Source organism: Odocoileus virginianus, chromosome 30, assembly GCF_023699985.2.
Source record: "Odocoileus virginianus isolate 20LAN1187 ecotype Illinois chromosome 30, Ovbor_1.2, whole genome shotgun sequence".
Classification (NCBI taxonomy): domain Eukaryota; kingdom Metazoa; phylum Chordata; class Mammalia; order Artiodactyla; family Cervidae; genus Odocoileus; species Odocoileus virginianus.
The window spans coordinates 30,348,268-30,361,447 of NC_069703.1; the positions used below are offsets into that span (position 1 = coordinate 30,348,268).

Below are 13,180 nucleotides of genomic sequence, written 5' to 3' on the forward strand. Positions count from 1 at the left end.
CATTCCTGGGCGCTTTCTCATTCCCACGTCTGGCGGCCACGGCTGCTTCCCACCACCTTGAGGCCTGACCGCTCCTTGTAAAACGTCCTGGCTGTCAGGGCTGTGCTTTTATTGGCCCAGGGGACTCAGAAACAGGTGTCACTCCAGGTCCAAGGGTGAAGGGGGGCTGAGAACAGCGGGGAGAGGCCAGAGCCCAGGCACATCCCCAGCGAGGGGGCCCAGGCAGCCATCCTCCGCGAGCTGCTCCCCTTGCAGACCCTCAGTGCTTCCAGGGCGGGGCTGGCCCTCCCCGACTCATGGCCTGAGAACTTGGCCTGATCCCAGCAAAGAAGGGATCGATACATTTTGAGTTTTAAAGAATGAACAAAGGCTGATCGCACCCCCCCCCCCCCCGCCCCCCATCAAGACAGGAATAATAGAGCATTTGGCCTGGAGAAGAGAAGGCTTGGAGGACACGGCTGCTCTGAGAGGCCCTGGAGCGGGGCTGGGGAGGGGGGACCAGGACCAACCGGAAAATGTCCCGAGTCCCACATGAAAGGACAGAAACACACGACCAGGGGCCACAGGCTGGGTTCCCATTGGTTTCTGCCTCTGATCAGCTGTATCACCCTCAACAGATTCGGTTTCCTTTCCTGAGACTTAATCTCTCATCTATAAATAAAGGGACCAACCTAAACGAGCATGAAGGCTCCTTAAAGTTCTAGGATCCTGACTTACTGACAGAGCCGCCTTTGGAGGTGATGAGATCCCCGTCAGCAGGAGTGTCCGAGCCAAAGTGCGATGTCCGGGGGCTGGGAGAGCCCGGTGGGCGGGCGGCGGGGGCCTGAAGCCCCCTGAGCACTGCGTGGATTTCAGGGCTGGATGCTGTTGAGGTCTTGGGCTCTGATTTGAGAGCCTGTGGCTCAAGGATCTGACAGTCCTGTGTCGTCTCGTTTCAGTGGCACTGGGAGGTGCCAGAGTGGTTCAGACGCCTCGGTGGGAATCCCTGCTCCACCACTTACCCCCCCAGCCCTTGGTTTCCTTCTCTGCAAAATGGAGATGCTGATAACAGGGTCCACTTCGTCCCGAGGGCTAAATGGCAACGTGTAAACAGACCCACACACAGACTCAGGAAGTGCCCTGAGCGGCGGCTGTGATTGTTAAAGTTCACCTGTTCTTAGCGGCTCCATTTCTGGCCACCCTCGAAACCCCAGGCTTATTCATCTAGCAGTCATATTGGGCACCTCCTGTGTGCCAGGCACTGTTCTAGGCGCCAGGGACTCTGCAGACAGAAATCCCTGCTGAATACAGGGCTGGTGTCCAAATCAGCTCGGAAGCCGGTAGGCACAGGTCGGGGCTCCGTCAAGCGTGTATCACCCTTTCTGCCTCCCCTCCAGCCCTGCCCCCCAGCAGAGGGTCAGGAGCCTCCCTCAGAAGCCTGCGGGGCATTATGTGGGGTTGTATGGTACGCCCAATGTCTGGCGGAGATGCCCATCTCCGTCCGCAGGAAGCCCTGCACCGTGAAGGGTGGGAAAGGAGCGTGAGGCAGGAAGACATGTGGCTGGGGACCAGTGTCTCCTTTCCCCGGAGGAGTCTTCATTTCTAAACAGCTGGGGTCCGACCCCCACCTCGCAGACATCTTCCTTGCAGGTAAACAAATCTCTTTCTTCCTGAGCTCCAAGATCCCGAAGTCTGCGTGTTTCTTCTAGAAACAGAGGCTGAGAGCTGATAGGCCCCAAGGCCAGCCCAGTTGTCTCCCACAAGGCCTGGGAGAACATCCCGTCCTCCAGATGAATGGCATCCAGGGACCAGGGCCTCGTGCAGCTCATCTGGTCCCAGTTTGGAGCCCTGCTATTTGCTTGGGGACGGGCGGGAGCTCTGAACAGAATCCCATTTGGGAGGCACTAGCGGGACTCGCTAATGAATAACTTAAACTGAATCTTTTCGTTACACTGGATGACATTCATGATGCCTTTCTCGTGTGCCAGGCACACCACTCAACGCCCTACATGTGTTATCTTCATCATCCTTACCGTGATCCTAAGAGGCAGGGACAGTCAGTCTCTCCATTTTATGGATGAGAAACCTGACCTTTCCCTAGCAGAAGCAACTTCCTAAAGACACAGGTAATAAGTGGCTGTCCTGGGACCCAAGACCGAGTCTGTCTGTCATGCTCTTTTCCTTGGGGCTCTATTGGAAGAAGGGCTGGATGAAACGTTCAACTCAGTCATCAGACACTTCCTACAGTGTCCTGCTCCCAGGCAAGATGTGGAGAGAAGGACCAAAAATGAGTAATAAAACTCAGGCTCTGTTTTCAAAGGACTCAACCCTGATCAGAGATTCTGGGTGGATCTGGGTCCACCACCCTCCCTCCGGGAGCCTCCATTTCTCCATCTGTAAATAGGAAACTTGCAGTCCGTACTGGCTAAGAGCCCTTCCAGTTCAGACGTCAGAGGCTTTCCAGCAAAATAAGCGTTGGAGATGCTGTTCTAAATAGGCACGTGGCCTGTGTTAGCTCCTTCGAGGTCCAGAACCACCTGGAAGGTAGAGGCTGCCGTTTGTTCATATCCTCGGTCCTCAGTCGTGTCTGACTCTTTCTGACCCCATGGACTGTAGTCTGCCAGGCTCCTCTGTCCATGGGGATTCTCCAGAAAAGAATACTGGAGTGGGTTGTTGTGCCTTCCTCCAGGGGATCTTCCCAACCCAGGGATCAAACCCCGGTCTCCTGCGGCTCCTGCATTGGCAGAAGGATTCTTTAAAACTGAGCCTATTAGCAACAAAGAAAGTGAGGCTCAGAGGAATAACAGAATTTGCCCATCTTAGCTAAGAGTCAGAGGCAGGATTCAAATTCAGGCAACTGATCAGACTCCAGAGCCCCCACTCTTGTGTCCTGTTACACTTTGTGAAGCTGGAGATGCCTGCTGGGTTGGGGGCAACCCCGTGGAAATAGGGCAGTGAGGAAGAAGAGGAGAGAGAGAGAGAAAGCAAAAGGCATGTCCTCTCCTCCAGGAAGTCCTCCTAGATTCTGGGAGGAGTTGGAATCCCCTCCTCAGACCTCCTCATGGCACCTCGCATGCCAGCCCATCTAAGCTGACTGTACTGAAGAGCAGCTGTCCTTTGACTTGTCTGTCATGTGGCCAGGCCAAGGGCAGCTTGAGACTAGGACCGTGTCCTGCTCACCCTCTGTCCTTGCTGTCTTGCCTGATGCAGAGCAGTCCCAGGAGCTGCTGGACATGGGAAGGAGGGAAGTAAGGAAAGCAGGAGCGAGGCGGCCAAGGAGAGAAGGCGGGAGAACGTTTCCGCCTTAGCTGAGTCCTCTTTATCTGCAGATGACCCTCGCTGAACAAACAAAACCAGAGCAGAGTGTCCCAAACATAAATCATTCTCCACCATCTTCAGGATTTGGGCCACTTTTGCATATCCATATCTTCATTTACTTAAAAAAAAAATAAAATCAGTGTATTTTAAAACAAACATGCATATCACTCTCAGGGGCCTACCAGGGGGCGCAGTGGTAAAGAATCCACTTGCCAATGCAGGAGATGTGGGTTCGATCCCTGGGTCAGGAAGATCCCCCGGAGAAGGGCATGGCAACCCCACTTCGGTATCCTTGCTTGGAGAATCCCGTGGACAGAGGAGCCTGCGGGCTACAGTCCATGGGGTCACAAAGAGCCAGACAGGACTGAGCGACCGAGCACACACGCACACATCACTCTCCTGGAACGAAGGCAGCTGGAAACACACACTCAGGGAACACGAGGCGACGTGGGAAGGGTTTCCAGGAAAGCATCACCGGCCAGGGCGTCCTCCCTGGGCTTTAAAAACGGAGGTTGATGAATGTTGCTCCGTCGTGCCTGACTCTTTGCGGCTCCATGGACTATACAGTCCATGCAATTCTCCAGGCCAGAACACTGGAGTGGTAGCCTTTCCCTTCTCCAGGGGATCTTCCCAGCTCCGGGATCGACCTGGGGTCTCCTGCGTTGCAGGCGGGTTCTTTACCAGCTGAGCCACCAGGAAGGCCCTGGTGAGTGTAAGGAAGGCGTGAAGGACGTTGAGCCCCCAGTTGAGAAGGTCTCTTCCACACACCCCAGGCCCGGAAGAGATGGGAGTGGTTCCAGGTTACCTAACGTCCATGTCACTCGCCTCCGGGGAGGTCTCTCCACCTCGGAGTGCAGGAGCCCCGCCCTTTGAAAAGTGCTGACTTAAAACAGTTCACAGGCAGCTTTAGGTAGACAGGTGTTCATCCACCCTGGACGCTCCTAGGGAAGCCCTCGCTGCCCTGGGGAGGTGGGAGCAGCCAGCACCGTCGTTTTATGCAGAAGCCAGTTTATCTTTATTTGGCCAACGCATCTCCCTTCTCTGTGAACCCTAAACAGGTCAGAGCCAGCAGCTCTGTTCATCCAGCTCGGAAAACCGAATTCCGTTTCTCCCCTCAGAGGAAAGACATGTTATGAGGGGACACAAACATCCCTCCACCCCTGTTCAGACTCCCCCTCCCGCAGGTCAGCAGACGCGGACCAGAGGTTTGGGGGTCTCGAGTGATCTGTGCCAGGGAGGCCTAGGTCTTCACCCGTGAAGAGGACGACTCCCCACTGGGCCTTGGGGGGTGGGCAGCACCAGCAGAGACACACCAGAGTCGCCTCTGCCTTCCATCCATTCATTCCTTCAACCAGGACCCCTGTAGAGGGGTGAGCAGAGGGCCAGGAGTGCTTGGCCTCTGCCTGTGGGGCTTAGGGTCAGAGGGGAGACAGAAAAACAGATACAGACAATGATTGTTTGAGTGAGGGAGCTCACAGCTGGAGGCCTCCTGAGAAAAGGGGGAGGAGATTGGCCTAAAGTAGTTTTGAGGCAGGCAGTCCTCGTGGGAACAGGAGGAGGCGTTTCTGCAAGCCCTGCAGGCCAAGGAGCCAGCGCTGGGAAGAGTGTCTGAGTTGGAGGGAACAGCATGTGCAAAGTCCAAAGGTGGAGAAGCACCTTCTCTCAGAAACCCCGTTTTGCACACTCATTCTCGTATTTCTCTGGCCCATTTCGGGGAACTTGCTGCAAATCCAGGCAAGAGGGTTCTAGAAAGTCAGACTGACTGAACTTTGAACCTCACATCCATTACAGACTAGCCATGTGGCCATGGGCAAGTGATTTCACCTCTGTGAGCCTCAGTTTCCCCCTGGGTCAGTGGGACTAGGAGGGCAGGCCTCTGGGCCTGCGTATGGACAGACAGGAAGCGCTAGCACAGGGCTCGGAGGAAAGGGAGACTCAGAGATGTTAGGTTATCAATCCGTCCCTGTGTTTGGGGTGGGAGTCGGGGGGTGGGCTTTCCTAACGCAGGGGGCCTGTGCAGTGTAAGCCAAGCAGGGCCTCAGGCCCCAGACACAGAGCTAGCTTTCGCATCTGAGTCTGGCAGGTGGGTCTCATTCAGGTGGGTTCTGGATGTGTGGCCTCCTCCTTGGGGGCTTCCTGGAGGAGACGAGGCGTGTGCAACGTGGGTGAACAAGGATGGTCACCCACTGACTTCCTTCAGGGCAGGAGCAGCTGCGGGGAAAGAGCGCTGGGCTGAGAGTCACTCGGGGCCACCCTGTCACGTGGGCAAGCCCCCCCCTCTCGGGGGCTCAGTTTACCCATCTGTAAAATGGGGATCATAATGACTTCCTCCCTGGGTGGTCATGAGGCTAGAATGGGATCCTGCCCGTGAAAGTGCTTTGCAAACTGTCCTGAGCTGCAGGAAGCTGGGGCTCTCCCTCGGAGGACACTGGCTGGACCCAGGGTGATGGCGCAGGGGCCAGGTTCTAGCTGTGCCTCAGCGCCCTGCCGGAAACCAGGCTGAGGGCTCCACGCTCGGCTCTCCGTCCCCCAGGTCTGGTTCAGTAACCGCCGTGCCCGCTGGCGTAAGCAGGCAGGAGCCAACCAGCTGGCAGCGTTCAACCACCTCCTGCCAGGTGGCTTCCCGCCCACTGGCATGCCCACGCTGCCTCCCTACCAGCTACCGGACTCCACCTACCCCACTACTACCATCTCCCAAGGTGAGTGACAGCTGCATCCGGCATCTCGGCCCCGCCCCTCCACCCCCCCACATCTCCCCTCCCCCCCAGCCCCCACCCACTCCCCTCCTCAACAAAGAAGGGATAAAAAGCGTTTTCTTTGGCGGGAGGAGGGGAGAGAGGTTATTTGTTTTTCTTGCTTTTTCATGACCGTTTGTCTGCTTTGATGTGGACAGTCAAGATAAAAGAGACAGTGTCCTGCTCTAGAACCTCTTCCTTCCGCATCCAGGTGAAGATAAGCAAGGTCGCCAACATGCACACGTTTAACAGAGCTTCTCAGACTTTAAAGTCACATGAATCTCTTGGGTCTTACTCAATTTCAGAAGAGATGGTGGTGGGCCCTGTAGGTAGAGGAGGGTAGCCCCCTGCCCCGCCTCCCTGGTCCCTGCCCCTGGGTCTGCCTTCCCTGCGCCCTCCGCTCCACCCCCCCAGCACACAGCAGGAACCCCACTGCTTAAAGGACGGGCAGGCTGGAGTTCTAGAAGCTGGGGAGAGAGTCCTCTTTGTGATTCTAGATGAGAAACGGAACCATCGCCCACGGTGGTGGTCCCGTCTGCTGGTAGACCACGTGGGAGGCTGTGACAGAGAAGAGCAGCCCATAGGCTGGGAACAGAGTGGCCATTCAAACCCTGGCCCCCTGCTCCCTAGCCCCATCACCTTGCTCAAGGGCAGGCCCTGATCCCGTTGAGCCTCAGTTTCTTCATCTGTAAAATGGGAATCATTTCGGCTTCATGCCCTTAGATGGGATTTGTGAAAGCACTGATGATTTGGGTGCTCACCAGATGTTACCCAAGAGCCCCGAGCAGACTGACGGAGTCCTCAGTGAGGTCTGACTTTTAGCCCAGATAAGGTTTATTGAGCACCTACTATGTGCCAATCACTGAGAACAGGGTCTGTGCGCAGTAGGTGCCTAGACGTCTGGAATGTTGATCGGTTATCAGTTGAGGCCTGCCAGTTGCTGATGTCCTGCTCAGAACCCGGTGTCCCATCGCCAGTAGTGAGAGAAGGCAGCCCCCTCCCCTCACTCTGCTGGATGGAGGTCGGGAGGAGGGGGCTGGGGCCCTGCCTTCCAGACGGGAGGTGCCTGCTCCGCTTGCCCTCCGGGGCCAGGCCGCTGGCTGAGGCCCTCGGCTGGCTCTCTCTGCAGACGGGGGCAGCACCGTGCACCGACCCCAGCCGCTCCCGCCGTCCACCATGCACCAGGGGGGCCTGGCCGCGGCGGCCGCGGCCGCGGACACCAGCTCTGCCTACGGAGCCCGCCACAGCTTCTCCAGCTATTCGGACAGCTTCATGAGCCCGGCGGCCGCCTCCAACCACATGAACCCCGTCAGCAACGGCCTGTCACCTCAGGTAGGGGGCCCCGCCTCGCTGTCTAGGGTCCCAGGGGCCAGAGGCTTGCCAGCCCGTCCAGCGAGGGTTCTGGGGGGACACAGGTGGCTGTCCCTTGGGGAGGAAGTCTCTGGTTTCCGCCATGTCGCTCACTGTTGGTCAACTCAAGAGGGTTTACGTGGGAGGCGGGGTGGGGCGTTGTGCTCCCACCGTCACTTGCCATTGTTCTGTGAGCCTTTCACCCTGGGTTTGTCATCTGCAAGTCGCAGACATCGGTGACCCAGTGAGCAGTTGCAGAGAAAGGGTTTCCATCACAGGTTTCCATACTTCTTACCACCCAGAGCTTGTTAAACTGGCCCATCACCTGCTTCATGACTGTCCAGACCATAAAAGTCAGGCATTTTCAGTGCACTGATGGAAGCCTTGCACTATTTCCTAGGGGATGTGAACTGCGGTTGGGGCTTTGTTCTAGAAGCAGTAGTCTTTCTTAGACCTCATCCTGGGCTCCATCTCCCACCTTTGGTCACCAGGAGTGACCAGAGGGTGAAAGGCAAGACCATGTCCTACTGGTGGAGAGAATCAATTGGGCGGGGATGTGGGGCGGAGGGATGGTTCTAGCCCAGGAACTCTGCTCCCATTGGGTCTTGGAACTCTGTTCCCTCACGTGTGATTGGCTGCTGACTAAGTCACTCCATGCCTGATGGAGCTGTTAGAAGTGGTGGGACCATCTTTAGATGAAGCTGGAGAGACAGCTAGAGCTGATGTGGTTATTGGTGAGCCCGGGAGCAGGATTCAGTGATGCTTGGAATCAGAGTGAACTGGAAGAACTGTTCAGTTCATTTCTGTTGCTGTGACAGGCTCTCAGATACCCACAGGGAGAGAATTAAATCCAAGGCTCACTCTGTCCTGCCCCCCACCTTCTGAGGCACCTGGCTCATGTCTGTGGTGAGGATACGTGTGATGCAAACTTATCTGAACAGCTGTATGGACAGGTGAGGCTTGGCGGGGGGGTGGACCCCAGCCCCACTGTTCAGGGAGTTGGGCTAGTGAGCATCTTTGAGCCTTGGTGTATCCCCCATTAAACAAGAGTGATTAAATAAAGAGTTGCTAACCTCCTAAGAAGGGCCTTCTCTGCCTTCAGCATGCTAAGAGGTCAAAGCACTCAGCATAGAGCTGGCAGAAAATAGGGGTCAAATAGACATTAGTTCTCTCCGTCCCTCGCCCCACAACCATCGCCAGGACGATATAGTAATGAGAAATCGGTTACCTAAAGACAAAGAGGGACCAAAGAGAAGGTCAGCTGCATCCTCACCAGTCACTTCCATCCAGCTGCCTGATTTTGTAAATAAAGTTTTATTGGAACACAGCCATGTCCACTCATTTACATATTTATGGCTGCTTTTGTGCTCTGATGATGGCAGAGTTGAGTGGTTTCCAAAGAGATCACATGGCCTGGCAAAGCCTAAAACATTTCCTATCTGGCCAGAATAGAAAAAATAAGCCACCGTTGGTCTAAAATATTTCCCCTGCTTAATACCCTTTAATTTTCTGCGCGTTTGAGGGACGTTCCGATTAGCCTCAGCTAACGTGTGTCATTGAGGACTTACTGGGGCTTCCCAGAGGACTCAGTCGTAAAGCTTCCACCAGCCAGTGCTAGAGCCACTGGAGACAGGTTCAATCCCCGAGTCAGGAAGATCCCTGCAGAGGGAGGTGGCAGATCCCCTGCAGGGGGACGTGGCAGATCCCCTGCAGGGGGAGGTGGCAGATCCCCTGCGGGAGGAAGTGGCAGATCCCCTGCAGGAGGAAGGGGCAGATCCCCTGCAGGGGGAAGGGGCAGATCCCCTGCAGGGGGAAGGGGCAGATCCCCTGCAGGAGGAAGTGGCAGATCCCCTGCAGGAGGAAGCAGCAATCCAGGATTCTTGCTGGGATAATCCCACGGACAGAGGAGCCTGACGAACTACAGGCCAGGAAGTCACAGAGTCGGAAGCGACTGAGCATGCCTGAGGGCTAATTGTATTTCAGCTCCACCTTTTGAGTGTGGTGCGAGCTAGCGTCATCCCCATTTCATGGATGGGGAAGCGGACGTGTAGAGAGCACGCATGCAAGGTCCCTTCCCCTCTCCACAGGTCAGTTTTCTCATCCACGAAATGCGGGTGTTGCTAGCTCGTACATCATAGGGTTGAGAAGACTGAGATGACTGACATAAAGCCCTTAGCCCAGGTCTAGCACAGAGTCATGAGTGCCCAGTGAATGGAAGCAGCTGAAGGCAGAGCTCCCCGTGGTGAAGCTCCAAGCCCTCTTGGGCCCCCTTTGGTGGGGGTGATGCAGTCTGTCACCAGAATGTTTTCCCAGTAGAGCCTCAGTGGCCTCTTTGGGGTTCAAGGCCACCAGCTCCATCTCACTGGTGCTGAGGGCTGACTGGCCAAGCTAACCTTCCAGAGCCAGGTTTAGACATGATGGGGTCCGGAGCTGGCCGGGTAGGGATAACTGCAGAGACCCAGGACATCTGTACCCGAGAATGGGGCCCGGGCCCAGCCTCGTGATACAAGACAAATCGGAGGCAATCTGAAGAGGGTGCTGAGTCTGAGCGGGCCCTCCAGCGCCCTTCACAGAGCAGGCACTGGACATGTTGGCCGGGCCGGACCCGCGCGTCCAGGGCACCTGGCTCCCCTCTGCTGCTCTTCCCAGGGCCCCCCGCCCCCCGTCTCAGTGTGGGCTGAGCTTTAGCCCCGAAAGCGGCACTTTCGTCACAGGGCAGAGGAGAGACTAGCAAAGTAAGGGGCGCCTAGCTTGGGGAGCGCGGCTCAGCACGGAGATTAAAGGATAAGGAGGTTCTGGGAGCTGTCTGGGCCCAGAAACGTCGGCGGGGAGGAGGGGAGGAAGGGGAGAGCCTGAGCCGCTGCTGTGGGCAGCCAGACCAAAGCTGGCCGTGTCCCTGCCCTCCTCTGAGAGGTCCCCGGCTTCCGCCCCAGCCCTCAGGGTGGACAGTCGGGTGGGGCGTGATGGATCGAGGCAACTTTGGAGACCCGTCCGGAGGTTCCCACCAAAGGTGTGAAGACAGATGGGGGGTCTGACGGGCAGAGGGGACCGGGAGGTGAGCAGCTGCTGGAGGGCGGGGCAGGCTGGGTGCGCTTCCGGGTGTGGACCCCGCCGGGGTCACGCTGCAAACGCTTCCTGAAGGTTCAAGGTGCTGTGTCGGGGTCTTAGGTGGACGTTCTGGCTTTTCTGAGCTCTGATTCTCTGTGCACGTCCTCCGCTGTTTGAGCGTCTTCACACTTCCAGCCCATCTGTGTGGTCCTGGGAGCGGGAGGCTGGGGGTTCTCCACCAAGACAGGCACATCGTGCTGTCTCGTGTTCCCATCAGGAGGGGTTTCTCTGTAGCTGCCCCCAAGCGATGGGGAGAGGACGGAGCCCACCTGGGCTGTGGGGGCATGCTCCCCCATCCGGGACCACAGGTCCGCTGTCCCCCAAGAGAGCCTCGGCTCTTGTGCTTACAAAAGCCCGAAGAAATGAGGCTGGGGCCCTGCTGGGCGCCTGCTCGTCACGCCAGCTGGCTGCCTGGGGCGGGCCTGCCTGCTCCCCGGGGCAGGGACCGGATGCTGGTCCTGGACCCAGCCTGGGCAGGGGGTACCTCAAGCCTCAGAGATCCCACGGAGAGTCTTCCCAGCAGAATCTCATGGCAGAAGTCATGTACCCACCTCAGCTCTATGCCTGTCCCCTGACTCTGATATGACACCTGGTCACAGAGTGCCTGCCACATGCCAGGCACTGTTCTCAGCGCTTGGGGTAACTCAGTGAGCGTAAGGGATGGACCTCTCTACTCTAGCGGGGCTGGCCGTGCAACCGAACAGACAGGCAAGAAGCCTCAGCAAACAGCACAGCAGGCAGCGTGTCTAATGCCAACACGTTGAATACATTCAGCGGGGAGAGCTAAACTTCCTGAGGTCCTGTGGCGTTCCCTCGGTACTGATCTTCTCCAGGGACAGAGCCTGGGTTCAACCCTCATTTCTAGAGCCTGAGATCGACCCACCCACGTGCCCTCCTGCCTCGCAGAAACGCACACCCTTGCTCTCTTTTTGAAACTGATGGGCAGTGAGGGGAAACCATCTCAGTCCATCCAGCTCAGCGGAGAGAAAAGCTCCTTCGGCCCATGTCGTGGATGAGAACACTGAGGCTGGGACCTCAGGCTAGGGGCCAACAGGCGGGGCTGAGTCATATGGGCAAGAGCCTGCTGAGAGGCCTAGATGACCCTGAGGCTTGGTTCCCTCGGGGCCCAGGCCCTCACCCACCCACAGAGCCCAGCCTGGCAGCATTCGGGAGTCAGCCGGTTAAAGCCCTGGCTTTGCTTGGAAGCAGCTCTTAGAAACCAGCTGAGGACCAAAGGACCAAAGGACCCTTCGTTGACACCCCTTCGGGTGACGCATTCCTGCAGCTGGAGCAGTTCAGTGCAGCCCTTGCATCGGAGCTGTGAGCGGCACACACTTTCAAGGGTGACAGGCAGAGAGACAGAGGCCACTCGGGTCCTTGGGTCCCCCAGTGTGATGGGGACACAGCCCCCGCCCTGAGGAGCAACTCGGGGGCCAGATCCCAGGGTCTGATGGAAGAGAGGCCCCTTGTCTGTAGACGCCCCAGTCTGGTGCTGGAAATACCCACAGCTGTGTCTTGGAGAGCTCCCAGTGTGACGGGGGAAACAGGCCACGGAATCATAATCAGTGCTGACCTATCCGAGCTTCTGAGCAAAGAATCAGGAGCGAGGATCTGCTAGTTTGAGGGTCACGAGGACTGGAGGCCACGGGCAAGCTGCCCTGTCCTGGGGCTTCTGCGGGGCCTGTGCTGCCATGTCCTGGGGGAGCAGCCCGCAGCTGGGGCTGCCTTCGTCTCCAGGCTTTCTTAGAGGTAGCTTCTCATCCGAGTTGGAAGTGGAAACTGAGGCCCAGAGAGCGGGAGAAAATGGCCCAGATCGCAGCGTCGGGGTCGCGGCCGAGCTGGGACTCGGGGCCCATGGCCCCTGCAGTGGGCGCCTTCCCGGGAAGCAGGCTTTTCTGCCACCATGCCGCCTCCTGCTCCATCACGCCGCCCCGGGCGTCATCCCCTTTGGCTCCTCTCTGGAGCTTAACGTGGAGGAACCTGTAAAGGGATTTACATATTTACAATCTCCCCCCCATGGAACGAACGAAAAGTGAAAAGTAGTCTCTGAGTGTGAAGCTAATCACATGGTCTGATCACTGCCTCTCCCGTAAGAGAGACGCTGACGCTTCCACGGAGCGAGTGCTGACCGTGGGCCAGCCGTGCGTGAGCTAAAGGTTGCACCAGCTCTCATCCAGCCAGGCTTGGTGACCTCGGTTTACAGATGAGGAAAAGGAGATATGCAGCATCATCCTGGTGGCTCAGACAGTAAAGAATCCGCCTGCAGTGCGGGAGACCTGGGTTCCATCCCTGGGTCGGGAAGATCCCCTGGAGAAGGGAATGGCAACCCACTCCAGTGTTCTGGCCTGGGAGATCCCATGGACAGAGGAGACTGGCGGACTATAGTCCATGGGGTCACAAAGAGTCAGACAGGACTGAGCAACTAACTTTCAACTTTCATCCACCATCCACCCGTCTAACAGATACTCATTAAGCCCCTACCACCTGCCAGGCCGCGTGGTAGGTTCTGGAAAGGTGGCTGAGCTGGGATCCGACTGGTCTGGCTCCAGAGCCCGCTATGCTGTTCTCTCGTGTCTGCCCCGGAAGGTTGGTCCTGTGATCCATATGGGGAAACTGCGTTTTGAGGCCACAGTAGCAATTAATGGCTTGGCCAGGTTCATGGTCTGTGTCTTCAAAGAGCCCAGCTTCCC

The 13,180-nt window shown here is 57.2% G+C and overlaps 1 protein-coding gene across 1 annotated transcript in view; it reads left to right on the forward strand.

Moving 5' to 3' along the window:
* The window catches only part of PAX7 (paired box 7), a 68,527-nt gene extending 56,713 nt beyond the window's left edge, over positions 1-11,814 (forward strand). Inside the window, exons 6-8 of the mRNA XM_070458447.1 lie at positions 5,831-5,996; positions 7,162-7,364; positions 11,776-11,814. Coding sequence (XP_070314548.1) covers positions 5,831-5,996; positions 7,162-7,364; positions 11,776-11,814 — 408 coding nt within the window. The remainder of the gene's footprint in view (positions 1-5,830; positions 5,997-7,161; positions 7,365-11,775) is intronic.
* The last annotated feature ends 1,366 nt before the right edge of the window (positions 11,815-13,180 follow it).